Here is a 26,942-nt window from a genome sequence, read left to right as displayed (position 1 = left end):
TATCTTTTTAGAATGTTCCAGAGAGAGAGAGAGAGATTAAACAGTTTTCCCAATACGAATGCACACAGTAAATACCTCCAAGGGCTCAACGTCTCCCACCCAGAGATGCTCACGCCACAAGAAGCCCTGGCTGAATAAGAATCGTAACACGAGAATAAAAGCCTGTTTGTGAGGATTCATTAGCTCCGTTCATTAGATGAGCTTATGCCTGCAATCCATGAAGGGGATATTTATGATCATTGCTGGTCCCGGAAGAAACAACAGTCAAGCTCAAAGCACATTAAAATATGGAAATGTAAGGATGAGACGTTCTTGTCAGCACAGTCACCTTCTCCCTAACACTTCACTTTAATGGTTCTGACATAGAAAATATCACACCTAAAGGATCACATAAAGACCTATAACAGTGCCATATGATTTAACATACATCTGAACAATATTTCAAGATGATCCTTGTTTGTCTTGAAACATTTGAACTCTGACTCTGACTCCTCTCCAACATTCCCTGTACACTGGTGTGAGACACCCTGCTTTCGGTATCATATAGACACCCTCACTGAATGTGGTCAGTTGAAAGAATGTCCCAAATCCCATGTGATGGCTCATGTGCTAGCAAGTAGATTTTGAGGAAACCTTTCATCCTTCCTCAGCTGAACTTCATTTTCTTTCAGAAAAGTAATTTGCTTCACGTTTAAATCCTCAAGAGCATAGATTTGAATTTCCGAACAGACTGTCCTTTTCTTTGTTTGTTAGAATTATCTGTAAATTACTATTCAGTTCAGCGTCCCACAGGGTACAATCAAAGCACACAGACACTCTGCACAGCAATGGAACACATTCTAATGTATATGCATCTGACTATATAAACAGACAAGGTCACCAGGTTCAAAACTGTACGTGGGTCTTGATGAACTGAAATGTATCACACCACAACAATTACATACAGTGCCCTCCAAAAGTATTGGAACAGTGAGGCCAATTCCTTTATTTTTGCTGTAGACTGAAAACATTTGGGCTTGACATCAAACGATGAATGTGAAACCAGAGATCAACGTTTCAGCTTTTATTTCCAGGTATTTACATCAGGATCTGATGCACAAATTAGAAAATATCACCTTTTTGTTCGAACCCACCCATTTGTCACGTGAGCAAAAGTATTGGAACATGTGACTGACAGGTGTGTTTTGTTGCCCAGGTGTGTCCTATTACATACATTATTCAATCAATAAATACCACTGAATGTCTACACTCAGGTTCAGATTGGGTAAGATAGGTTTTGTCTATGCAGACTGTATTCAGAGGTGAAAACAACATGAAAACCAGAGCGCTGTCTTTGGGTGAAAAACAAGCAATTGTGAGTCTTAGAGAAGATGGAAAATCAATCAGAGCCATTGCAGAAACATTGGCCATAGCCAGTACAACCATTTGGAATGTCCTGAAGAAGAAGAAAACTACTGGTGTACTAAGTAACAGACGTCGAACAGGTAGACCAAGGAAAACATCAGCAGTTGATGACAGAAACATTGTGAGAGCTGTAAAGAAAGACCCTAAAACAACTGTTAGTGAGATCAGCAACAACCTCCAGATGGCAGGAGTGAAGGTATCACTATCTACTGTTCGCAGAAGACTTCATGAACAAAAGTACAAGGGCTACACCAGAAGATGCAAACCACTCATTAGCAAGAAGAATAGGAAGGCCAGGCTGGAATTTGCCAAAAAGTACAGAGATGAACCTCAAAAATTCTGGGACAAAGTTTTATGGACTGATGAGACAAAGATTAACTTTTACCAAAGTGATGGAAAGGCTAAAGTTTGGAGAAAGAAAGGAACTGCTCATGATCCCAAACACACAAGCTCATCTGTGAAACACGGTGGAGGTAATGTCATGGCTTGGGCTTGCATGGCTTCTTCTGGGACGGGCTCATTAATCTTCATTGAGGATGTAACACATGATGGCAGCAGCAAAATGAACTCGGAAGTCTACAGAAACATTTTGTCTGCCAATTCAAGGAAAGATGCAACCAAACTGATTGGCAGAGCCTTCATCATGCAGCAAGATAACGACCCAAAACACACTGCCAAAACAACAAAGGAGTTCATCAGGGGCAAGAAATGGAAGGTATTAGACTGGCCAAGTCAATCTCCAGACTTAAACCCTATAGAGCATGCATTTTACCTGCTTAAGAGGAGACTGAAGGGAGGAACCCCACAAAACAAACAACAACTGAAAGAGGCTGCAGTGAAAGCCTGGGAAAGCATCAAAAAGGAAGAATGCAAAAGTTTGGTGACGTCAATGGGTCACAGACTTGCTGCAGTTATTGAAAGCAAAGGATTTGCAACTAAATATTAAGTCTTATTCACTTAAATATGTTTTAAGTATATCTGTTCCAATACTTTTGATCACATGACAAATGGGTGGATTCAAACAAAATGTGATATTTTCTTAGTTGTGCAACAGATCCTGATGTAAATACCTGGAAATAAAAGCTGAAACGTTGATCTCTGGTCTCACGTTCATTATTTGATGTCAAGCCCAAATGTTTTCAGTCTACAGCAAAAATAAAGGAATTCGCCTCATTGTTCCAATACTTTTGGAGGGCACTGTAGATTTCAAGGATCTAACATTCAAGATCGAGTTCAGACTTGCACTGAGAGATTTATTTTGTCTTTAACAATGTTGAAATGTGAATATGAGACTGTCGGCTTCAACATCTTAAAGTTATAGTGTCAAGTCATGAGACCAGTTTTTAATATACTTCAGTTTGAATAACGTGCAAGACTGGCAAAAAGTATATTTAGTCTTTCTTCAAAAATCTGCAATAAATCCCTGTCTTTGCTGTTAAGAAGCAGTTTTCTTTATATAGACCTATATATGTGTTTAACACATTAAATAAACAAGGAGAGGGATTCAGCATACACTGTATATACCTCAGATTTAATTGGACAGAAATTCAGTTTGCCTGATAAAAGGCCCTCCAACAACAATTCATCCATTTATTCAAATGCACATCTGGACCAATAGATTATTATTTTGTGGTGAAAAAATCCTTAATTTACTCAACGCTGGTTGGATTTACTAATATAAAATTGTACCACCATAGTAAATGTAGTTTGCTTTTTTTCTTCTTTTTTTAATGAACATGGTAATACATGCCACATATCATCCTATTATAAAGTTACACTGGCCATTTGATTATTTTAAGTTACATGAAGTAGGTCCATACATTTATTTCCCAAAACTTATTCGGGCAACACTTTACAGTAAGGTTACATAACCTACCATGTAATTAGATAGCAATAACTTTTTCCATAGTTACATAGGAACATAACAAGTTTATATGTAGTTACACTTCATTGCGGTTTAGTGCTACAAATTATTAACCAACTGAAACTTGGAATGGGGGAGGTTGGGCCTTCCAGGAGTGCATGGTTGTTAACAGAGATCTTGTTTTGGTGACACAACCTTCAAAACATCCACTTAGCCCTTACACCTCTGCCCCAAATTGTACCTTCTTACATGTTTGTAATAACCTATATAGCTAAGACTGGGTATCATTTAAATTCATGGAAAATTGACAAATCCTATGACCTGTCCCTACAATAATTTTTCACAATGCAATAACTATGTAGTTACACATTAGTCAATGTAACCATAATGTAAAGTGTTGCCATGATTAGTAATTACAGTGGTGGTCAACTTTATGGATATAAAAACCATGTGATTTTCTTTTATTTCCTAACAACCATCCAGTGATTTGAACAGTTCTCACAAACAGTCCTCACTCATTCACAGCCTTCACTCTTAAATTCTACAGTACAAGTGATTTTAAAATTTCAAATGTTAGGCTACAGTGACGGAGCAAGTCATCATGAATCAAACACTGCAATGACGAATCAAGTAAAGCAGTCAAATGTGGTTGAATGATCCACACCATAGAAGCCACAACAGACACCTGTAAACATGTCATTTTTTATATTTACATTATTCCTTGCAGTCATTTGAAGGATTTGTCCTTCTCAGTCCTCTTACTCCACGATGATAATCTGTTTTAATAATGCAGAACATGTTCCAGGCCTCCTTGTTCCAGACTCCATTGGCATCAGCAGTAAAACATTCAGTATGATCAAACATACTGTGGTGTGTGGCTACTCAGCTGGATAACTGTTATTAATCAAACTCGCTCTTTATGATGCCTGAATGTCAAAATCCCCAAAAATATAGCAGCACTTGAAAACCGTTGAGGGAAAAAACAATAACAAATGTTATAAAAAAACTTTAAAGATCAAATCAATGCCATAATCTGCTAAACTAATCTATTGGTGGCATACAGCAAAATCTGTTTGTGGCTCATTCTTCCAATCTTTCTGAATTAGTCTGAAAATACTGCACATGTATGCACTCACTGTCTCTAAACAATGACATTAAAATAACATACTGTCTATCGACTTGCAGATGCTACAGGTAATGTTTCACATCAAACTAAGCACACAACACAAATGTATATAGGCAGTCAAAGTAGTTCAATGCACAACCACACTGTTTAGGTCTAAATTGATGAATATGAACAATAAATTAACAAGCGTGTATCAAACCAAGTTTTAATAGTATTCCTACATAGTTAAGATTTCATGAGGAGGCCTCGGAATCAGAAGGGCCAATATTTGGAGTATGAAACGTCCACTTATTTTGCACTTGCAGTGCAGGCCTATGTAGTCAGCAGCATTCTGCTTTGACATCACTAATGACTGAGGATGGTCCAGGCTGGTTAATCTTTGCAATGTTTGCTTCTTTATCTACAGTCTAAGAACTCAAAAAGGCTTTTACCAAAGCTATCCTGCGTTCATGTGTTGCTGAAGCTTTCAGGGTGAGTCCAATTAGGTGTCCTAGTCAATTGCCAGATTGCTTAATAGTAGGTTAATCATTGCATTGACCTGCTGGTAGCGCTTTGCAGGACATCCTGTTTGTACTGAGGTTTCTAACCTCCAGTCCACCACAGGAATTAGCAAACTATTTGTGTATTGATTGTAGAGGATGACCCTTGAGAACAGACTCTGCCACTGAAACCCAGCTTATTAGATCCAGTGTGTGACTGGTAGATAGAGCGGGGTTATCTCACTCTTGGGCTTGCTATTGCACATTGGATCACAGTTTCTTCTTGAGACTGAAACCCGTATGTCACACTCCCTAAAAAAACAAATCCAAAACCAAAAGAGGTCGTATGCGAGCCATGGTGACTTAAAACGTTTGACAAAACTTGCAATGCAAATATGCAATGCTCACATTATGGGCATTTGGCATTTGAAGATCTTGTTGTGAAACAATGGTGTTCCTCATTAAAATGTATAGAATGGTATAGTGTCAGAAACAAAAAGAGTATTGCATCTGTAAAATAACCCAGCAAATGTCAAAGCTTTCAAAAATACTATTCACGCCTTTATCCATGGCCATCCAACATTTCCATCTGTTTGTCTAAATCCAAATGATGAAGGAAAGTTTTGATTAAACAAAACACTTTGAGAAGTTCTTCTTTTACAGAGGAAATACAAGAAAACCAGAAAAAGTAGAATACTGCCAACCCCCAACCAGGTTTCCTTTCTCCAGTTTAAGGTAAACCTTGTCCTCTTTATCCAGATAGAGCAGGACTCCATTGGTGGCAGCCTCCCGTGTCACGTCTTTGTCACCGGCGAAGGCTGAGATGACAGGTTTCCCATTCAACATTAAGTTCACCTGCAGGATACAAGCAAGACAGCTTTCAACTCAAGCACGATTTAATGACAAGAGAAGGATCGTTCATTTCCTATTTTAGTTAGATATGTGACAGGATGCAAATACTGAATGACTTGAAAGCAAATACTTTCCAATGCTCCTAGTATTCTAGAGGAGTATGCATGTCATGTAGGACATTGAGAACAACGGTTTGCATCTGAAGACTTGAAATGACAGTGACAGTTGAAACAAAGAGCCACACACAGAATTTCAAACAATTACAGAGTGCATACTGTCACAGGACCTATAAGAAAATGTAGGCTTTCCAAGAAAAACTATATTACTTGTGACGAAATCAAATTACAGAAACTACATTTTAATAGATGTGTCAGAAAGGTTAGTCATACCTGAATGGTCTGGCTCTGGTACACTTTGATAACATGAAAGTTGAAACTGTAGATTCCTTTTCTAGGTGACAGAAATACTGATTCCAGTGTGAAGTAGTTGCCTATATTCACAAGAATCTGGAAAAGAAGCACATATGCATTTTTAGATTCAATTTTTTTTTCAGTCTTTTTCGGGTCAACACTGATCACAGTCTCAGTACAGCGCCATTATTTTAAAATGAATAACCTGAAGCAGGAGAATTGTCTCTGCTGATGTAAATGAAGCGTAAAATGTTGAATGGCAATAGGGTAATAATAGCTTAACGGAAGTTTGAAATGTCAAGAAAGTATTCTTACAAAAAAAGTGTGGGCAAAATGAACGTTCTGTTTTGTTGTTTAATAAATTGAGTAATCGTCTTACTTGATCAAAGTATATGATTCTTGTTTTATTGCTCATCTCCGATGGTTCATGGTTGTTGCTCCGAACTGCAGAGAAAGCCACCTTGGAGTTCGCTGCGCGCACAGAGATACCGAGTGGAGAAGACGAACCCTTCCAATCCATAGTCGGATTTGAGTCGCAAACCACAAGACACTTGCCCTCTAGGACAATTGGTTCGGTGTCATTCTGTGCTCCCACAAATTCCGGTATCATAGCCCAACTGAGCAGTAGGACAAGAGAGTTTAGCATTGCCTTGATTAACAACCCCATCTTAAAGATGCTCTGTATCAAGTTGCGAGTATCCACTAGCCCTCAGTCGCAGACGCCTCTGACGCTGTGAAATGTTCTCACTGGATCCAGCAGTTTGCTACATCGGATGAAAACATATATAATTTATTTTCTAAATCTTTATCTTTAAACGATGACAGTTGGTGTAAGAGGTGATCCGACCAATGATTTTGTCTTTGCCACATTTTAATTACTTTTGAAAAAAGGGAAAACGCAGAAATGAAAGCGCGTTTTAGTCTGAAATAAAAAACGTAACTATCTCCGACCGGTTTGAAGCCCATGCTCTGCGACTCATTACGCACACGACTGAGTAGCCTACTATACGCGGTGATGTGCTACGTAATGCGTGCGGCTTGTTTGTCCACTTAGTGCACCATGATTTTGACATCATTAAACAGCATTAGATCATATTTCAGTGTTAAATGTATTGTATTTTATACAACTTAATATAGTATGACAAACCCAAAGTATACGTTCAATAATTTACTTTGAACAGAATAGCCTACAGCTAAATTATTAAATCAAACTATAAAACACACTTGTGTAAGTAGCCTAATGGAACGTCTTTACAACATATCTGGCTGTTTCCGAGCAGTTTAACAAGGGATCTGAAGACGGTGATATTATATCGTCACAGTCATTGAACTATGCCATCTTCAGTTAACTATAGCCTACTGTAGACCTATAAAAAAAATAATATCTAATGGCAGTTTTATCGATGTTTCCATCGAAATATGATGTCTCAGAGCTGACAGTCAATACAATTGTTGGAAACATGATTCTCAGAGCTGATGGTCAATACAATTAATGGAATTCACCCAAACATCCATCCGTGTACTTGTTATTTGTGCAGGCAGGGTTATAGATGTTTGAAAAACTAATTAATCATTGGCATAAAGCTTGAACTCCAATACTCCATTCAATCACTATCCCAAAGCTATATCTCCTATACCAGCTTTATCTTATCCCATTTATCTTATCCTCAAAATGACATTTGGTTAAGGTAGTAGAATGTCATTGTAAGACTGAAAAAAAAACTTAACACCAAGTAAGCAATGTAAGGCAGCCTACAATAAGGGTGTGTCTTTAGAATGTGAGTCCCGGCATGCTGTAAAGAGTTGCTGTGAAACTGCTGCAGTAGCATGTATTCAGCAGATCCTAAAAAAGGATAGTGTCGATATCAACTGAGTTTTAAGATAACTTCAGGCAGACTTGTGGCAAAGGTGAGATTTTTTTTCTTCCAGATTATAATACAAGTCACATAACATACATAGCAACATTGTAGGAATTGCTATATAATTGCATGGTATTACTGTAAAGGTAGGGGGTATAGGTTTTGTGGGAGGCGGTTTCAGGCTTCCCAGGTTGCGTCTTTTTACAAAGAGTAATAAAGCATAGGAAGGAAAGGTGTTAGGGGTAAGTGAATTTTCTCTAGCAGTTCTTATGTAACTACATGTTGTTACAATAGGTATTCACAACCAGTTACATATACAGTGTTGCCCTATACAGTCTTTTTTTCTCTGAAAATATATATTTTTAATTAGGTCCAGGAAATGTCAAAAATACTTTTGGAGATTAAAACAACATTGAAACCCAAAGAGTCCCTTAAAAAGCACTTGTCATCTTGTCTCTTCTTGCATAATCTGCCCAGAAAAGCAACCATCAAATTCTTTCCAACAAGTTGGGTTTTACTTTTCACTAGATTTTTGTCATTCTAAAGGTGTTTTATTGCTACTGTAGTACATTAGGTTGAGACTGTGAGCATGGTTAACTGCTAATACAGTACACCCTGTCACCATTAAGGGAGGTAGAATCATATCAAGAAAGTTAGATTTTTTTGGTCTAAAAACTGTTTTCTCATATTGAATTGAAAAAAGAAACTGTTAACTTGAAACAAGAACATGAGTCCCTTAACAGCCGAGACTACATTCAGCTGTTGTATTTTCTTTTTGGTTGAATTGGTTGACATTTTTATGTCATGGAGTGATACATCTGTTATGTAGAGAGCATCTGAATCATCTCTCCTGGCAACACTGTGTTTTCAGTTCATGGATCGGAAATGTGAAATGAAAGGATGCTAACAAGAATTCACCAAGATTCAAGCAAATTAAAATAAATCAATAGTACTTGAAATCACATTATCTTAGCACATTGACAATTATACATACAATAAAGAAGAACTTTGCTTTTGATTTGATCGTATTAGTCACCACATATCTTCAGGTGCAACAAACAAAAGAAAATTGCAGACAAATGATGAGATGTAATGAGAGGTACAAGTCATCTTGTCAAGGTCACATTTTATTAAATTAATTGTCTTTCATTTCTTTATTATTATGTTGTCCATTCTTTTCTAAGTATCCTACAATTTTTTAAGATATATTCTAAACAGAATGTTTATTTTTGAAGTATACTGTGTGAATCACCCAGCATGGCATCCAGGGTGATTGTACTCTCTTACAATCTTTAGCAATGTTTCTATAACTGAAGTTATTTGCTCTTTTTAAGTACTCCTGATGTAAAAAAAAACAAAACAACAACTACATTTTCAACAAATAACATATCTTCTTCAGTCACTGCTGAACAATTGCCATGATTAAAATGTCACACAGACATAGAAAAACCCTGAGACATGGAAAGTTACAAAGACTACCCATTTCACCCCAACTCCATTTAAAGAATGGTTTTGAGCATAAAGGAAAGATATCACAGATGGCAGATAGCACAGATGTTCCCCTGAATCAGAGAGTCTTGGAGACGTTCCTGCACTCTTGGAATAGAAATGGTGTCCCTAAACAAGGCTAGATAGAGCGCCTGCATGTTTGGAGTAAATGTTAACTCAAATGGATCTTTTTCAGCTGGCTTCAGGAATGTTATTTGTTGTTTTGTTCCTATGCCAGCAGACAGCTGTGGACAATAGCTAGCTCTGGCATATCCATAGTGTTCATAAACATTTTGCAAGATTAACTCAATTATTCTTGAAATCTGTTATCATCGATTTGTTCTACATTGTAGACGACAAATAATCAGTCGGTCCAAAAATCACACACTGTACCTGTAAGATAAAATAATCAAACACAGGAGAGTTTAACTGACACATTTACCAAATTGATTTTCACTGAGAAGGTATTCCCCAAGTCCAGATAGCTGCTGGTATTAAACACAGCTGGCAGCTAAACCTGCATTTGTGCTAAAATGCTAAAGGAACATGAAGGACGTTGAATCCAAATACTTAATTGACAAACAGGGATGTTCAGAACACAACACAAAACCACAACAGGCCATGGGGCATCACTAGAATCAACTAATGCCTATGCATAGAAAATGTATTGCATTAAGATGTAGCATTGAAAAAAACACTACAATCACAATATTTCACCTAGTAAATTGTTTTAGTTAATTGTGCTGTAATTGTGGTGTAACAGTTTGCTGTACCAGCAATGAATATTGGTATCTTGGTTTGAGTTCATTATGTTTTAGCTAAGAGAATGTTTTATAAAGACTGCAGGGCACGAACAGATAAACAGTTCTTAAGGGCAGAGAGCACGTGACAGGCCTTAGCGCATCACTGTTCAAGACTGGAGGGACCACATGGGGCTTCACTCCCTAAACATACTAAAAAGACCAGGTCATTCACCAGTCATTCAGTACGTTTCATCACAATGCATTGAAGGTTTACTCCCATGCTTATTGAATGGGGATATCTCCCTTTCTTACATCACATCTAACAGGCCAATATTTCTGATTTGTAAAATCACGTAGCATTCGTATAAAGTCAACCTTGAAGGACACGGTTAACAACAACAGCAACAACAAAAACAACAGCATAGCCTCTAACAATACCAAGAAGAATTTATATCATTTGAGCATGTGTCCTCTTGAAGTCACTGATGAATTGGCACACCAAGCCAAAGAACTCCTGGGAGTCTTGATCCAGTGACTCACCAAATTTAACCTTAAGGAAAGAACAAATACAACATGTAGATATATGTGGATATGAGTCTCCAGTGATATGTTCAATTTTATAAAGCATACTTTCTGAAATTGTGATAATGTTTTATACATGCCTGCCCACAGTAATTAACAAATTAGACCGATGTATGAGGTTAACTGATGTCTGCCTTGAATGCATGACCCTACATCCAAACCTCATTTGTCCTAATGAACTGACAGACTGCATGATCATGTATCTTTTAAACAAGGCTGACTTGTACCTCTGAATGCCATCCCAACAATGATGTCAATAGTCACATCACCACTAATCTGAACTACTAACACAGACAGTTACTAATACAGAGTTACTAATACAAATAGTTACTAATACAGATAGTTACTAATACAGATAGTTACAATTACAGTTACTAATACAGACAGTTACTAATACAGACACCACCTCTGTGCCAACGTTTGTCACACTGTTCAGCAGTCAATACTCTTAAGATAAAAAAATTAACTTTGCATGATGGAGGTTCTGTTTGTTAACCAAGTGTCAGTGTTTTGGCTGCCTGTCTGACTGTTGCACTTTTCTTCCCAGGAACACAGGGAAGGTTCTGATCATGTCAGATATACAAGGTTTAGTCCTCTCTTTCTCTCTGCTGTGCTGGCTCCGGCTGCTTCAGGCACATTTTATTGGTGTGTGTGCGCAAGTGTGGTTGTCTGTGTGATAGAAAGTTTAGAGGGAGGGGAGGAATGTAATAGTGGAGCCACTGTAACACAATTTTGCACCTTGCTTGAGGCTCAACTCCCACCTTTTCAGGTTTCTAAAACTCAGCAAAGCCAGGCAAACTGTGATGATACAATCTCATATTTGGACGTAAGTTTTTCCTCTACAATATTCGTCTGTTTGATCAGCTACGTGACCCTGATATATGTTAATTTTTTTTTGAATTCCATTTGAATGCAAAAATACTCTTTCATAAGTGTAAACATATGTGTGTATAAAGTGTGTCGATAAATTTCAAGTCTGTCTGCCACTGAAGAAAGCGTTTGAATTAGTGGAATACAAGCATTTTGAAACAAGGGTAGGTGACCTTGAGGACAACATTTTATGAAATATACCATACATCCTCCTCCACTACTCTACAGTGGGGAGATAAGATGAAAAACTACTGAAAAGAAAAGTCTGGACCAAGGCACTGAAAAACATCCATCTTGCAAGCTGCACAACAAAGATATTGAAATAATAACTCAGGGATTACCAATATGTCAGTGTAGAGTTTCTTCATCTCTTCACATCTTTTTGTCAACAGAGAGAGATCTGTTTTGTGCTTCTCAATTGCCATCTGGCATGGGGGAAAAAAGGGTAATGAATGTTACTGGTACGCTTGGTTATTTAGTAGGATTCAACATCAAGTGTTGCAGAAGCTATACTTGTCTGGCAAAACAGGGGGTCATTGCTACCAACAGCTGAACCTTGTTACAGAAATGTACAGTGAAAATAACTATGTTGAAGGTCAATCAGCATTTGAAAATAGGGTTAGAATGTAGAATACAATTGAAAATAGCCCAGGTTGTTTCACCTTCAGGTCTTTAGAGAACTTGACGTGTTGCTCTCCTGAGTTTCTCTTCTTGTAACCTTTCCTGTATTGAATGGCCTTCTGTAGCTCATTCTTTACAACTGGAAGGTGACATATTTGGTCAGTCTTGAAATTGTGTGTCTACTGTCTAATTCAGGTAAGAGGGATATCTCATAACTGCTTCTAAATCTCGAACATATTCAGGCATAGCACATATTGAATGGATGCCAACTAAACAAATCATTCAACAAGCTATTAATCTAATTTTGTGATCACTTTATTATAGCTGGTGTTAATCTATAAAAAGCATCTCACTTTCCAAATGCCTTTTGCACTGCAAGATAATGAAATGTATCAGTACTGTTGGCAGCAACACTTCTGAACATGATAGCAAGACTGATAGACTTACCATCCACTTCTGCGGTGAGGCCTTTAATAGATGCTGTGCAAAGAACAAAGAAACACAATGAATGGTTCCACAAAACTGTTCCAATTGAAAGCTACCAATTTTCAGCCTTTGATCAAATCTTGATTAGCTAATACCTCCTGGGACAGTATCAAATTCTGTCAACTCTTGGAAAAAGGTTGCCAAGCCGGGTGCCTGCAACATGAGCTGCTCCACAAGGGCATGCAGCAAGGTGAACTTCTTCTCTTTCCCACGCAGTTGGGAGAGCTGGGGAGAAAACAGCACTTAAAAACAAGCGTGACTGAGGGCCCTGTCCACTCAGGTGTGCACTAGACCAGGTTTGGAACCACACTCATGATTAAGCCTAAGACTTTGAAAGTCGCAAAGATTTCCTTTAGGCCTACTGGTAGATGCTTGGGTTTGGAGAGGAGAAAGTTGTAGGGTCAACCCCTGCGAGGTACACCTGAGGTTTTGAAAAGGCTTGATGTCTTTCCAACCAAGCACAAGACCTTGGATAAGTGCTAGAGAAAAATGCATGAATTTTTCCAGCTTGGACGAGTGCAAGGCCATTACACCAAAAGAATTGAATCCCAACAAACAAACCCAGTTTTTCACTCTGTGAGAGTACAATATAACATCAACAGTTTCTACATTTTTCCTTGACCTTTGGATTAATTGATGTCTTAAGCCCCTTGGATGTGTATGGTTTCTTGCATGTGTGTGTACATGAGACATAGAGCAAGAGCTAACAATACACTTGTTAGCACTGGTGGGATTTAACTGTGTTGGAATGGATATTAGAAAATGAGTGAAAAAATTTGTCCATATATATCATTACCATGCGATGGTAATGATATAGCTTAAAATGCAAAGCTATGCTTCACATTTGCTGGAGGCTTTTTAACATGAAATGCAGCTGCTAGGGAAGTGGCCTAATCCAGTGACAGGAGTTTATAGTCTTTTCTAGGTTATGCTATTTACCAATTTGAGGTCGAGGCCAATCCCCAAGGACGATACTGCAAAATATGCACCAAGTATTGCCTGAGTAGAATAACACAGATGCAAGAGAAGAAAACCTCTACAGTTCTTCTCTTTCACCAACATTCAGCAATTAATTTGGTGGAGGTCTCAGTCTATCTGTAATGTTCTCTTGCACAGCACAAAGTACCAGCTGCTTTGAGATGGCATGAAAGTCTAAAGTACAAAACAGTGCATTTAAAACAATGTATTCAAGACAGTGAATCTTATTCAACGAGGTGTCTGAAAACATTCCAAAATTTGATAGTGTCCAGTGAGGTAGAATTGATGACTGTGCCTGCCAGAGTTGGCTCACCTCCCAGGCATGGGGCCACCGATGGGCCAGCCCTGGCGAGAATTTCCATTTCACATGTGTAGCCAGGCGGTGATGCAATAACCTGTGTGTCAGACACACCAGGGGAATGACCTGAGTGGACTCAGCTGACCGCTAAGGATGGATGCTAACAAAATGGAATGGAGGAGGAAGAGAAGTCCCGTTGTGTATGTCAATGAGACATCTTATTAGCCCAGCGGCTACACACTCCATCAAAGGTCAGATAACAGCAGAGGAGCCTACTTTAGTTAAGGACGAGAGGCGGAATCCCTTGGCCTTTCCCTTCCCCGCGTTCTCGTTCAGGTAATTGCCAATGGCGAGGAGGTACTCCAGCACGGAAACAAATGACCTGGAGCTCAGCAGCTGCATGCACATTTGGATCTTCTGGTTAATCAGCTGAAAGACAAACACAGAGGTTCAGAACAAGTCATTTCTCCCTAATCCATCCGCACACTTGCTTGTTTCATATCGCAGGCAGCTGGGAATTGAGTAGAAATAAGTTCCATCTTTCCCAAATTCATTTGAAAACTTGACCAAGTTTGAATTTCACTGTATTTCATTTGAATGCAACATTAATCATCATAATGATATGAATCTGCAACCTAACATTGAATTTTGAAAAATTGGTTACAATAATGTATGTCTATGAATTAATATGAATAACTATTTGTATGTGTTTGTAATACAGCCTCCATATTTTATAAAGAGAGCTAGTCCTAAATCTTATTGGCCTGTGGAAACATCTGAGACTTAAGTCCAATGAGCACGGTCTGACACAGGATGCCAACCATATGCTCTAGTTCAAGAGTAGCCTCCCAGCAACCTCCAGTGGGACAAGCTGCAGTCTCACTGACTCAAAACACATGGATATGCAGATCAGCTCCTCATACAGGGCATCCTTCTACTCTCAGGAACACAGTTTGCACAGTTCACACATTCTGAAATGCCTACAAGGAATTCAGGCTGAGGGTCTCCTGGCCCTGTGAGGCTGCTGTTCAGATTTGATTTCTTACTTAAGCCGCAAACAGCAGGGGCTTAAAGCATCAACACAATATTCTAAGGAGGAGAAAGGCGCAAAATGCTGAGTAAAATTTGTAATTCTACCGGCAGCACTGAGCGGCGGAAAGTCGCACCTTGAGTGTGCAGAGAGAGGTTCCCTGGGCGGTGACTTCTGTATTTTCCACCCTAGCGCCCTGCCTGTCAGATGGCAAGCAAATCCTCCTTAATGTTCCAGGCTTAACTAGTCTGCGAGAAGGAAGCCCTAGTCCTTCCTTGTGTAGACAACACATTGTATTCTGAGATAGCTGCATCAGTTGAGAATTGAAGATTACCTTTTTGGCAGACCACCTGTTCCTAGAACTTTGTTCTACAAACCTATTTCCACACCTCTAAAAGTAAACTACAATGAGGCAAGAAGGGAAAGGACTTTGAAAACATCATTATTCCCATCATAAATCTTGTTCATTCAGTGCATACATTTGAAGCCTAAAAGTAAGAAGGACTGGACAAAAGAAGGACTAAACAATCAATTTCACTGAACAAAATGTAGGGTTCTCAAAATGAAAATTATTTCGAGCAGTTCCTTTACAATATATGGCATCCTGTCCTAAATACCAGTGCTGCGTTCTCTAAAACTAAAAGGGGTGCACTTAAAAATTACTTTGCCTTTTTTCTGTGAGTTTTAACCACCCAACAAGAAATGGGTGGAATTACTTAAAACATGTATTCCCCCTTCTTCTAATGTAAAAAGCTTTTGAGATTTATAGAATATTGTTCAAACTTTTTGCCACTTTACTACAGGAGGAAAAAAAACGTTTCGCTTAGGTTTGTTTTAAGTCCCTCAGGGACTCATTTACTAACAGGATCGCGCCCATTTCAGGTGTAAAATAGCTATTTTTCCCGTCTTTTAATGGCGCGCTAATTAACTCTAAAGGGCGAAGTAAGGCGCTGATTGCCCCGACGAGGATTTGGTTTGATAAATACCATGCAAAATACGGAAATACACCGTGCGCTATTTGCGGTTAGGCAAAGATTAAGCTGCGGTCGCGATGTTAGTAAATGAGGCCCTCAGTGAACATAATACCCACAGTCAACAATTGATTACTAACGAAGATAAATTAACAATGTTGTCAATGTGAATTACAGTACATATACTATATACCTTGCAAATGAGATGCAAATAAAAACGATATGATTATACAGATATAATTAAAATCAATCAGTCTGTTAGTTAATTAGTCAGCAGTCTTGTCCTCTATCCATCTATGCATCCACACACCAGTTCACCCTTCCATCTACCCTTCCATCTACCCTTCCATCCACCCTTCCATCCATCCATCTATCCATCCATCTGTCCATCCATTCATGAATCCATGAATCAATGTATCTGTCACACTATGATACAGTAATCAGCTAACTCACAGGCTGCATGTCCTTCATGCTGTGGGGAAGTTCTCTCAGAGTCAGCAGCAGGTCCAGCTGTGTGCTCAGGTATGGAATTTTGCATATCTGAAGAGGATGGGGATGTAGACACATACAGCACAAGCACACACAGTACAATTACAATATAATCACTCATAATTCAACCCTATTACCATGTGTTCATTCAAATTTTTGTAAGCTGTCTGTCTGGGACATGGTTTATGGAGTGTGGCGAGCTTGCTCCTTCCTACAGACTAGGCTGTAGTGACACTGAAAGCACAGATTACCTCTGCTTCCAGTAGAACTCTGTGAGGCCATCGCTGGGCTGATTTAGCAGAGAAACTGAAGGCTTGACACGATGAAACGATTGGCTGAGCTGCCTAGTCGACCTTTAGGTGGGTGCTAACCTCTAATAAATCACTCTGGCTTGTCTCACTGTTTCGTTCATGCTCAGGTGGCTCCCCCAAAAGTAAAAGGGCCTTTGGTGTGACGGATGTGTGGAGGTGAAATTAGGGTTAGGGTAAGCCAATGAGCCCAGCAATCACTCAGATATTTGGAGACATCCCCGATAGGATCATTCTTTGTTATAAAGAGAGCCAGCAGAGACTATGCTTTTTTATTTACCTTTTTAACTAAACAGTATTTAGCTAGCTTCTAAATTGTTCCAAAATAAATCTAAATAGTACAGATCCTGTTGGTATGTATGTATTCAGTAATCCCTAAGCCACGGCATCTTGCATCCAAGATTTACCCATTGCAGAAGACGACATGAACTGTCTTTGCAACATCTCGTTTCTCCATGTAGGGATTACCATGCTGGGTGAACATGAGACTCATCACTCTGGGGGCGCTGTGCACGACTACACAAGACACAAGATGCCCCACCCTGGTGGGAGGTGTCAGCATGTCTCCCAACATACCCTGCTACATTTGGTCACATGTTCAAATACAGAACTGTAGACTGATCCTACTCTACCTAGAGGTGCTGCAGCTGACAGGGCCCCCAGTTCTTTCTTTCCTTTTTTGAGTGCACGTTTCATTGTAATAACAATGAACAGTGTCCACTGACTAAATGCAGTCTATCTGATTAGATTCAGCTGATAATCATATTCAACAATAAAATATTCTAAAAGGAATCAAAGAGACTTCCTAAAAGTTCCTCCTTTATAGGAATAATTGGAGAAGCGTTTTGGAACCCCGTTTACAGTATCATGGGTAAGCGTGTGACTCAAAGCCTTACCTCCATCATGTATTGGTCAACTATGTGCAGATCAGATACTGGTCCCTTATGAGATGTGTACATTTCCACGTCATCCAAGGTTGGTACATATCTATAACAACGCAGAAGGAATAGATTAGATTGGGTTCTCTTTTTAGAACATACTTGAGATCTGTATCATGTGTTTGTCATAAGACATGGTTCTGGCATGATGGTTAACATTCAGGGTTTTGGAGCTCGAGCATAGTATTTTGTAACTTTGAATATTCACAAAGACAACTTTTAACCCAAGTGGAGCCTGACAGAGGGCCAGGTGGGTCATCTTTTAGGTTAGCTTCCAGCTTAGAAAAGATAACAGGTGAGCTAGTGGTGTATAAAAAGAACTGAGAAAGTAGGACAGTAGAAGCCAAAGTTTCTGATGCTATCATTTGTCTCCTATTGGACTCCCTGTCCTTTGGAAGTACAATATACTTTGCTGAACTCCAGTGGACTGGAGAAAGGCGAGTGATTAAAAGCCAAGTAGCTTTGATGGCCTTAGTCAGGTCCAATGAAGCTTCAGGCCCATTGATGCCATTCATTTTTTTTGCACTAAGTTTGAACCCAGACTTCCAAAATGGTCCCTACTACTGTCATTTTACTTAGCTCTAAGTCAAAACCGAGCCATTCACTTTTTCATGAACCAGGGGAGTAACTGCTAGAGTAGCTACAGTATAGCCGACTGTCATTAATATTGCAGAACCTGTTGGGAGTGGTTCTATCAAGACTGTATTCCTCAGGCCTACGCAATGCCACATTAAAATATATATTAAGTTTTCATAGAATAAATATAATCTTCCACGCGGGTACAGGTCAGCCACTGAAGGCTCGGAGGATACGACTGCAAAGGCATTTTACCAGCTTTCAGTGCGAGGGGAACTCAATAGTGTCCATCTCCTCAAATACCTCCTTATAAAAGTTTCAATAGTTAGCTGCTCTGGTAAAAGGTTCTGGCATCTGCTCTTTAGTATTAGCAGAACATTGTAACCACAACTGATTGCACCCTCTCACCCCTTCCACCTCTTCCTCACGTGAACTAACAGTGACTTGACTGGTTTGGCATCGTAGGTTGCCCTGCCTGCACCAGGCACTCAAACACTTTGTTGTTAGGCGAGCCTTCGTTTTTAATAATCTGGACTTTTTTTGCTTGGTTACTTCTCTTCCATTCAGATATATATATATATATATATATATATATATATATATATACAAGCTCTACCAAGAATTGGAGACGTTTTTGACACTGCATACATCATATCAGAGCAGATAGTGTGTAAGGTGGGCTAGTGAGGTGTGAGAGTGAGAGGTGGTTTTGACAAAACAGCTCACCTCCTCAGGGATGTAATGTGTTCATCAGACAGCCCCCCATCGTCCTCATTAACTATTAACAATTTGTCCTTCAGCTCTCCTGGCTGCACTGGAAAACTTTTGAGGAAAATGTCTATGGGAACAATAGGAATGAAAAAAATCAACACCATCAATGGCACATGAAAGTATTTTTTTTCTTGACAGCCCCTCCTCTTACCTGCGACGAAATAGCTCCAGAAGCATTTTGAAGACAAAAAAGTTTTGCTTAATTACCCTCAAGCGCCTTTGGGGTGTGCAATAATTAGCATTTCATCAACTCAGATGTGATTTTTTTTGTTATACCAAACAACCCCGTGTATGCAGGATCCGAGAGAAAGATCTTTCATTAGCACACTGTGCAGTGGCACTTTAAAAATAAAGGAATTCTTGTGACTGACGGATTTGTGATGTGATTGAATGGCTTTTCAAGGATACATGAAAAAAATAACTACCAGTCATCTGCAAACCCTTTAGTTCCTCTCTTGTGAATTTGCATGTGTGGAAAAAAGGTGATAGGCCAGCCTGAATTAAAACCAGGGTGAACAAATGTATTCAAGCATCTTGCTATGTATTTTTGTTTTGTTTCTAAGGAGAAGCAAAGTTAAGCAGTAAACACAATGATTATTTCCTATAAGGAATCAATTCTGTTGGTAGCATTGATAAAAAAGTGTCTGTTTACAAAACTAATAACAGACACTAAAACCAAAGAATACATCCATCCATTCAGATTTTGAGAATTCAGTTCTGACAGAGGCTAATCCACTAACAAATAAAAAAGGGTTGACAGACAGGCTAGAGCAATTTTGCCAGTGCATTTATCAATCCTTCACAAAACGGCTATGGCATAATTCCCTCCCTTGAGGCCTGCTATAGGTTTTAAGTCAAATATTAAAATGCAGCAACACCACATTAGACTTCCTCTCACGATTTTGAAAAGATGTCAAGAGTACTAGTGTCCTCTAAAGATTCAGAGTAGTTTAAAAGCAAAGCTGCTATTTTGCAATGATGTCCTGTTTTTTTCAACCTGGGCAGGAAAAACAGTTGCACAAGGGGACTGATTGGTGGTTGGACAGTCTGGTAGTTCTAATCCTGACAAATGAGGTTATGGAGACAGAGAGTACATCCCACTAGGGGGCACATGGCCACAGGTGTAGAAGCCAGTCATTTTTTCAGTCATCGTCCATTAGACAAACGGTATTAGTGCTTTTCAAAACCTTGATTAGGCAGGCAGTTTGCAAGAGCATGCAAAGGTTCTCATGTTAAATAACTATATTACAGTAATTAGATACATATTTAAAAGAAGCGCAGGGGCCAGTTCTGGGACTTCACTGAAGCCTTTGTGACCACACTGAACATTCACTTATAAAAGGTGTATACATAGATATCAAACAGCACATAAGGTTAGCAACTGATCCCATGTCTGGGCCCTCCATATAAAGCTCTAGTATCTGCAAAGAATGTGTTTCCCATATATATCTCAGATATTACATTCTCTCTACAGGGTGGAATGCAGCCCAAACTGTTCCAATGAGAATGTTTGTGTGAGAGGAGAGAGGAGCGTGAGGTCCATTCACAAAGGTGCAGTAGACAGCACAGATTTACTGCACTGCTACAAACAAGTCAGTCATGCTAATGTTTTCAACAGGTTCTGGTACATAGCTCCTGGATGGTTGACTGTGATAAGGCATTACACCTGTACATGCACACTTTAATGAATGTTGGAATGCTACACAGCCCAAGGAGGTGAAGGAGGTAAATTCCATCCGGCAATACTAAGTACTGCGTACGTGTGTTTATGGTGGGTTCCAGTTCCACACCCCCTGCAGGTTATACCCCTGTACTACTATGTGTAATGCCTTGTGGATTCAGACCCACAGCCCATGTATGTAGCTTTAGATAAAAGCATTGGTTAAATGTAAATGTTAAGTTGACTTAAAGGAATGAAGGCCAATACAATACCCAGCAGCTTTTTCTTCCTGTGTTGATTGTCTTCCTGCACTTAGCTACAGTGTGTTCTACGTGTGTCACACAGCCCTTGGAATGACACTTAGAGAGGCTCCAGCCTGCAGAGGTGACCAGCTCATTGCCGGTGGGGAAAGGCTCTTAATCTCATAATACTGCCACCTGGATGTAGCCGTCCATGTTGATCTGCTTGAACGTGCCACCGCCAGCAACAGGATGTACTTTACATGACATCAATCTGTCTACATGTGTCAGGTTTGGCGCTGTGACAGCTCAACAGAGCTAAGAATCAATGAGAATGGTTGATCACAAATCTATAATTTCCTAAATGAACTGTCGCTAGTTTAGGGTCCATTGGACATTGTCATGCATTCTGATTCCTTGCTAAGGAGGAAAGCATGAATAAACAGAGTAGCTAGAGATGGGATGCATAAACAACACACATTTACCAGGCTTCTGCAAATTAACATGCAAAGCTCATCTGTTCTACACCTAAGTCTTGCAAAAAATTAAAAATCCCTTCAAGTGTGTGTGTGTGTTTGTGCTTGCGTGCATTTGTGTGTGTGTGTGTGTGTGCTATTTATTTGTTCCCTAAGCCTTTAACTTTCTCTCAAGCTTGCGGCAGAGAGATGAATAGCCTGGAGATGGCCGCAGGCAATTGTCACCAAGCGCACTCTTGACAGAGACGAACCTTCCAGGTCAGGTTGGAGTAAACCTGAGTGTATTCTGTCCTATGGCAGACCGATACACATCCCCCCCCTGTGGTACACAGCCATCCATATTTGATGTGCATTTGATGTGCATTCTAATTGTGTCGCCAGCCAGCACACTTGTACTGATTCCCTCTTACAACTCCGCATGGCATCAGAGACGTGAATCCCTTCACAGATTCTGTGTCACATTTAAGACTGGTGAGACCTCAGCAGACAACGCTCCCTCTCCCTGGGGTCATGCCTTCCACTATTCAAGTCACAAACTCACAGAAAGCCAACAGGGGAAAGCCAATGGGTGAAAATGTTTCACATCTCCGCAATACTTCTCACAGTGACAAGCTACTGCCCCCAGACACACAGTCATGTCAATTCAAAACATTCTAAAGTCAAGAATTTCTACTGACAATGCCACTCGCACAGTTAATAGGTTTCATTAGTACAAACATGCATGTTATTAAAGCATTAAAACCAGGGGCATATACACCTTTTATCTTCAACTTTTATGTTAAATTCTTTACTAATAATTAAATATTTCATATAATCTGACTGCATAATCACATGCTAACGTTACTAATATTACGGAATGAACTCATAAATTCTGTATTTCGTTTTGTTTCTTGAAAAAGGGGTACATGGAATCTTTACAAACTAGAAAAGGAAAACGTTCTCTTACTTGAGAGTTAAGAGTTTCGTATTAGATTAGTTATTCTATTGTTATAAATGGTTCTATGGTCTGCTTAGTGTTCATGCTAAAGCTTGGATCACATTTAATGTATTTGGACAAAGCTACTCAAGCTTCCTGGTCCTTATTGTGAACTACTGTCATCTAGTGGTTCCACACAATAACCACACAATAAACCAAAACATTGATATTCGTTACTACTTACTGAAGTTGTGTGCAATCTTCTGGTTCAGCATGATGTGGACTTGATTGTTACTGGCCTCAAACCCACCAATTCTTCCCAGATCTTGTGTTGCAAATTCCTCATGCAAGCGTGAAATGGTGATTTCAATCTTGCTAGCCCTTCCTGCGATCCAAAATGATTTTTCAATCTGTTGGAAATATCATATATCACCCAAAGTTAAAAATGAGTCTAAAAGTCCCTCTTTACAGTCTATATGTTGGGGAACTACAGAGACACAGGACAGAATAATTCCCAACAGTTTTACAACAAATGTGAGAGTGAAGTGAAACTGATCATTTGGTAATAAGCATTCTGATCCCTAACATTAACATCAAACATTATATTTCATTAACATGTTGGTTTACTGTTATAACATGACAGTAAAGGTAACCTGTGAGGTGATAAGTTGTAGTAGACATACCTTGTCTGAACTAACAATATCCCAGTGAAAAGCCTTGGTTCGCTTGGATGACGGTTTAAATACAAGGTTGGAGGGTAGTGGTGGCGGAAGTGGGATGTTTGGGGGAGGGGGCGCTTCCCGGGAAGGTAGGAGTCGGACAGGAGAGGTAGGTATCAGGACTGGCCCAGGAGAGGTGGGTATCAGGACCGGCCCAGGAGAGGTGGGTATCAGGACCGGCCCAGGAGAGGTGGGTACGAGGCCATTACTATCAACAGGAGATGTAGGTGTGTGGCGGCTGGATGAACTGACAGGTAAGGCATAGCTAGGGTTAGTAGAGCTGGGACTAGGAGCATCAGAAGTAGATGCGGATATCTGCGGAGTATTAGAGCCACGCCTTCCAAACAATGCCAGTGGTGTACTCTGGTCCCTCTCTCCTCCGGATCGCAACAGACACCCATCTGAGGAGAAGTTGCTCGCTGCTTCGCTAACTGTTGACCTTTCGTCAGTGTCACCAGAACTGTCATAGACTTGTTTGGCCGCCCTGTCCTCATTCATGGATTTAGACAGAGACTTTCGTTTCCACTCCAAGCACAGGTTGTCTATGGCAAGGACCCATTCATCTCTCTCTGTCTGTACAGCCTGTGCACTCTTCACCCACTCGTTCACAGGGACTCGAAACCTGTAATTGATCATCATAACTGTCATTACGGGAACTTACCTTGTGGGAACTTGGTCTCATTGGTGGTCAGACAATATCTAACACACATCATACCCTTCAGATATATGATTTTACCTGTCACAAAACACAATTAATAGACGATTGAATCAAAGTTGTAATGTCATCTAAATGTGCAACAATTTTCAAGAAACTGCCAACTCATTCAGAGTGAATACTATTAAAGAAAATCTGACAAGGTCCACCAATACAACACTTCTATAACTATGTTCCTGCGCCTCTGTGCTTCTCTTAGCCTTCACACCCAACTTGACATCCCTCAGTACCAGGTTCTTCCGGCTCAACTCACTGGTGCTCGTTCTTGTGGGTGATCAGGGTGAAGGTGTCACAGCTGGGTTGTTTCTCTACACTGGTGTCTCCGTCTGAGAGGTGAATGACGATGGATAAGGGTGCAGTTGAGGGGACGTCGCTGTCATCAGATACCCCTCGTCTGATGGTGGGGACCAGGGTCAGCTGTCCAGGACGGAGCTGCGCCTCGTATCTTGAACACATGCAGAATATGATCAGGACAGGACCTATGGTTTTCAATGGCCGTGTGACTCAATACCATACTACAGCCCTATTGTTGAGGTTAGTTGGACACTAGGGAGTTTCACCAAGACATGTGGGACTGTTATCAAAAAGTCATCAATGATATTTGACTATTGAGAGTAAGTTGCTGTTATTAGAAGCCAAAACATGCATACTTCACCCATTTAAATGATGCCAAACCGCCTCTGTGCATCAAAAGTTGGCCCTCCCGAATGCTTTTTGGTGCTAAAGGTTGTCCGTGGGTCTGAACAGTGTCCTCTACTGGATTGATGTATATATTTCTGTAGATTATGGTGTTCACAAACTGCACAATCTAGGGCAGAAAAACAAAATAAACAGAGGGGATTATGGAGTAGGTTCAAGTTAAGCAAATCAACTCAGCAAAAAGCAAGGTGCGTGACGTCATTTTGTGACCATATCACAAAAGAGGTTCAAATATAGATGTTTCCTTATTACAGAAAGTAATGTTATCTGTGTTTGACAACCCCTAAGGTTTCCTCTTAATGACATACCCTTGCTGCATCAACTCGACATACTGTAAAACTGAAAGGATAATACCTGAGACCTTCCGGCATTCTGTTCCTCTCCCTCACCTTGTGTTTGTCACACAGAGAAGTGGCCTCAAGCTCGTAATCTTGGTGTCCACGAAATGAGATGGAGAACCTGGCTCCTGCTCCGTCTTCACAGCTCTTCACACACTCGAAAGACAGCTGGTGCTTGATGATTCCCTTTTCTATGCAGCACACCATCTTAGTGTTGAAGTCAATCTGAACAGAAGGACTTGGTTAAAGGCATGGTAGGCAATATTATTGAGGAGCACATTTAGTCATATTTGCTGAAATAAACTACACATCCTAATTGCAACTAATAAATCTAAAGGATTCACAGTAAATTGAAATCAATCTGATATCTGTGGGCGTCCCAGGACTGTGGGTCGGACCGGCGCTAATGATTGGACAGCATTCAGACCAAATGCAATGATTGGATGGCTTACTTGTCTGTCTGTCTACCACCTCCTGGGCAGTAGTCAGGCAGCAAGTTCATGTGTTTTGGAGGAGGGGCTTTCAAGAAAAAGGGGTGGGATATTTTTAGCTCAAATTTATAGGTTAGCAAAACTTGACAATCCTGCCTTTAAGGTCATTTCATAAAACTGAACACATATTGTCTTGGCTATGACTGTTCTTCACTTTTACCCAAGTCCATAATTCAGATGAACGAACCTGAAGAATACACTTTTGCCACTTGCGGTTGTGACGGCGGACACTGAAATTGTGCTGTAAGACTTCCTGGTCCTGTAACCGAGACAATGACATTTACTTACACTAGCAATGCTTTCACTAAGAGTAAACAAATGACACTCCCTCACAACCAACAATAAGAAAGAATGGGGACAGGCAATGTCTACCCAGGCCTCCTTACTGTATTTGGCAGAAAAACAACCAGTCACTGAGAACTGGTTTACAGAGAAAGCAATCTAACAAGTAATAGTCTGTATTGTTGTCAGCTTCCAAGTAAGGCCATCCAGCATCAAACACATTCCATTCAGTACCTCCACAGACTGGCTTTGCTGCTTGAGCAGCAGCTGCTCCCTGTCCCTTTGGGCCTGGTCCAGGGCATCCTCAATGGTCAGCTCCCCATTCTTCACCTTGTTCATGAGGATCAGCTGCATCTCATTGCTCAGCTGAAAAGAGGCAACCAAAGCTTAAGAGATCATAACTGTTATGTTTTAGAAAGGGGTCCATTGATTAGGTATGTAATCTGTTGAGAGGAATCTTTATCTTGCGCAATGCATTTGAAAATGTTGTTGTTATTCCTGGAACATCTATGTTTGGTTTCCTCTTGACTTACTTCCTCTTTAAGCAGCAGACAACAAGGTTTCAATTCACAATATGTGTCAGTTCAATACTCAGAGGAATGTCACACTTTGAACATGCTACAGAGATTTGTTGTTATAAGAATTTCTAACTTGCCATTGAACAACCAAGCAATTAAACTGCGACTAAGACTAGGTCGACAATAATACTTGGAACTGATGTACAAAGTATGTGCGTTTAGAAAATGTGTCTGTGAGCTTTCTGCTAAGGAGAGTGAAAGGTGGAGAATGTGAACATATTTTACCTGTGGTAAATTCAGGCTTACGTTCTCCTTTTTCCTTAGTCCTTTACCAACCAACATCTCTGTGGTGCTGTGAGCCTCTAGTCCATGCAAAACTCTGAGATGTGTGGAGTTTTAACAGCAGGTACAACTTATGTGTTCTTCTTTTTTGTCATATGTAGAACTGTAGGTGAAGAAAACAGATTTACCTGTCTCTGTAGCACCACCCACTGCAAGATATCAGGTTTCACTTTTCTACACTCAGTACAGGTAAGTTACTCGGCCACTCCTATGACTACAATGCCAATTTTCATTTATTGGGTACATTTATTGGGTAATTGCCTTGCAGTGCTGACACACAGGAAGGTCCTGGGTTTGATTACTGTTTGGAGCATGTCAGTGCTCAGGTGAGCTATTGCCTGGGCCATTCTGGGTGGAGTTTGTATGTTCTCCCCGTGCTCACATGGGTCCCCTCCTTTCTGAAC

At 40.0% G+C, this 26,942-nt stretch overlaps 2 protein-coding genes across 4 annotated transcripts; both read right to left on the bottom strand.

Annotated features, from left to right (window-relative positions):
• Positions 1 to 2,964: 2,964 nt before the first annotated feature.
• cbln4 (cerebellin 4 precursor) lies at positions 2,965 to 7,103 on the bottom strand. The gene is made up of 3 exons (XM_047040179.1): positions 6,515 to 7,103; positions 6,115 to 6,231; positions 2,965 to 5,728 (listed from the first exon to the last, which is right to left on the bottom strand). Exons 1-3 carry the CDS (start codon positions 6,800 to 6,802, stop codon positions 5,531 to 5,533), a joined length of 603 nt encoding a protein of 200 aa, XP_046896135.1. The 5' UTR covers positions 6,803 to 7,103; the 3' UTR covers positions 2,965 to 5,530.
• Positions 7,104 to 9,056: 1,953 nt separating this feature from the next.
• LOC124480329 (protein diaphanous homolog 3) lies at positions 9,057 to 26,702 on the bottom strand. Of its 3 annotated transcripts, XM_047039502.1 has the most exons (17): positions 26,482 to 26,701; positions 25,913 to 26,044; positions 25,584 to 25,655; positions 24,957 to 25,130; positions 24,519 to 24,676; positions 24,122 to 24,313; positions 23,118 to 23,775; positions 22,679 to 22,844; positions 19,099 to 19,210; positions 17,755 to 17,845; positions 16,515 to 16,601; positions 14,337 to 14,489; positions 12,880 to 13,009; positions 12,746 to 12,778; positions 12,340 to 12,437; positions 12,019 to 12,102; positions 9,057 to 10,775 (listed from the first exon to the last, which is right to left on the bottom strand). In XM_047039502.1, exons 1-17 carry the CDS (start codon positions 26,536 to 26,538, stop codon positions 10,674 to 10,676), a joined length of 2,499 nt encoding a protein of 832 aa, XP_046895458.1. In that variant the 5' UTR covers positions 26,539 to 26,701; the 3' UTR covers positions 9,057 to 10,673. The 3 variants fall into 3 exon arrangements, with proteins under 3 accessions (XP_046895458.1, XP_046895459.1, XP_046895460.1); XM_047039503.1 differs by lacking the exons at positions 9,057 to 10,775; positions 12,019 to 12,102 and adding an exon at positions 14,076 to 14,157 and having other exon boundaries at positions 12,379 to 12,437; positions 26,482 to 26,702; XM_047039504.1 differs by lacking the exons at positions 9,057 to 10,775; positions 12,019 to 12,102; positions 12,340 to 12,437; positions 12,746 to 12,778; positions 12,880 to 13,009 and adding an exon at positions 14,139 to 14,220.
• Between the last annotated feature and the right edge of the window lie 240 nt (positions 26,703 to 26,942).

This window comes from Hypomesus transpacificus, chromosome 18 (genome assembly GCF_021917145.1).
Source record: "Hypomesus transpacificus isolate Combined female chromosome 18, fHypTra1, whole genome shotgun sequence".
Lineage (NCBI taxonomy): Eukaryota > Metazoa > Chordata > Actinopteri > Osmeriformes > Osmeridae > Hypomesus > Hypomesus transpacificus.
Note: the sequence above shows the minus strand (reverse complement) of the source record. Positions and strands in the feature narration are given on the sequence as shown.

What these genes read in the sequence shown, in the direction of transcription:
- LOC124480329 (XM_047039502.1), bottom strand. Translation starts at nt 26,538, where the DNA reads ATGTTGGTTGGTAAAGGACTAAGGAAAAAGGAGAACGTAAGCCTGAAT. An exon ending in ATTTGATACTGTCCCAGGAG is followed by an intron (nt 12,779 to 12,879) that starts GTATTAGCTAAT and finishes TTCTTTGCACAG; the next exon opens with CATCTATTAAAGGCCTCACC. An exon ending in AACTCTACACTGACATATTG is followed by an intron (nt 10,776 to 12,018) that starts GTAATCCCTGAG and finishes TCTTTCCTTAAG; the next exon opens with GTTAAATTTGGTGAGTCACT.
- cbln4 (XM_047040179.1), bottom strand. Translation starts at nt 6,802, where the DNA reads ATGGGGTTGTTAATCAAGGCAATGCTAAACTCTCTTGTCCTACTGCTC. An exon ending in GAATCATATACTTTGATCAA is followed by an intron (nt 6,232 to 6,514) that starts GTAAGACGATTA and finishes CTTCTTTTCCAG; the next exon opens with ATTCTTGTGAATATAGGCAA. An exon ending in ACCAGAGCCAGACCATTCAG is followed by an intron (nt 5,729 to 6,114) that starts GTATGACTAACC and finishes TGTATCCTGCAG; the next exon opens with GTGAACTTAATGTTGAATGG.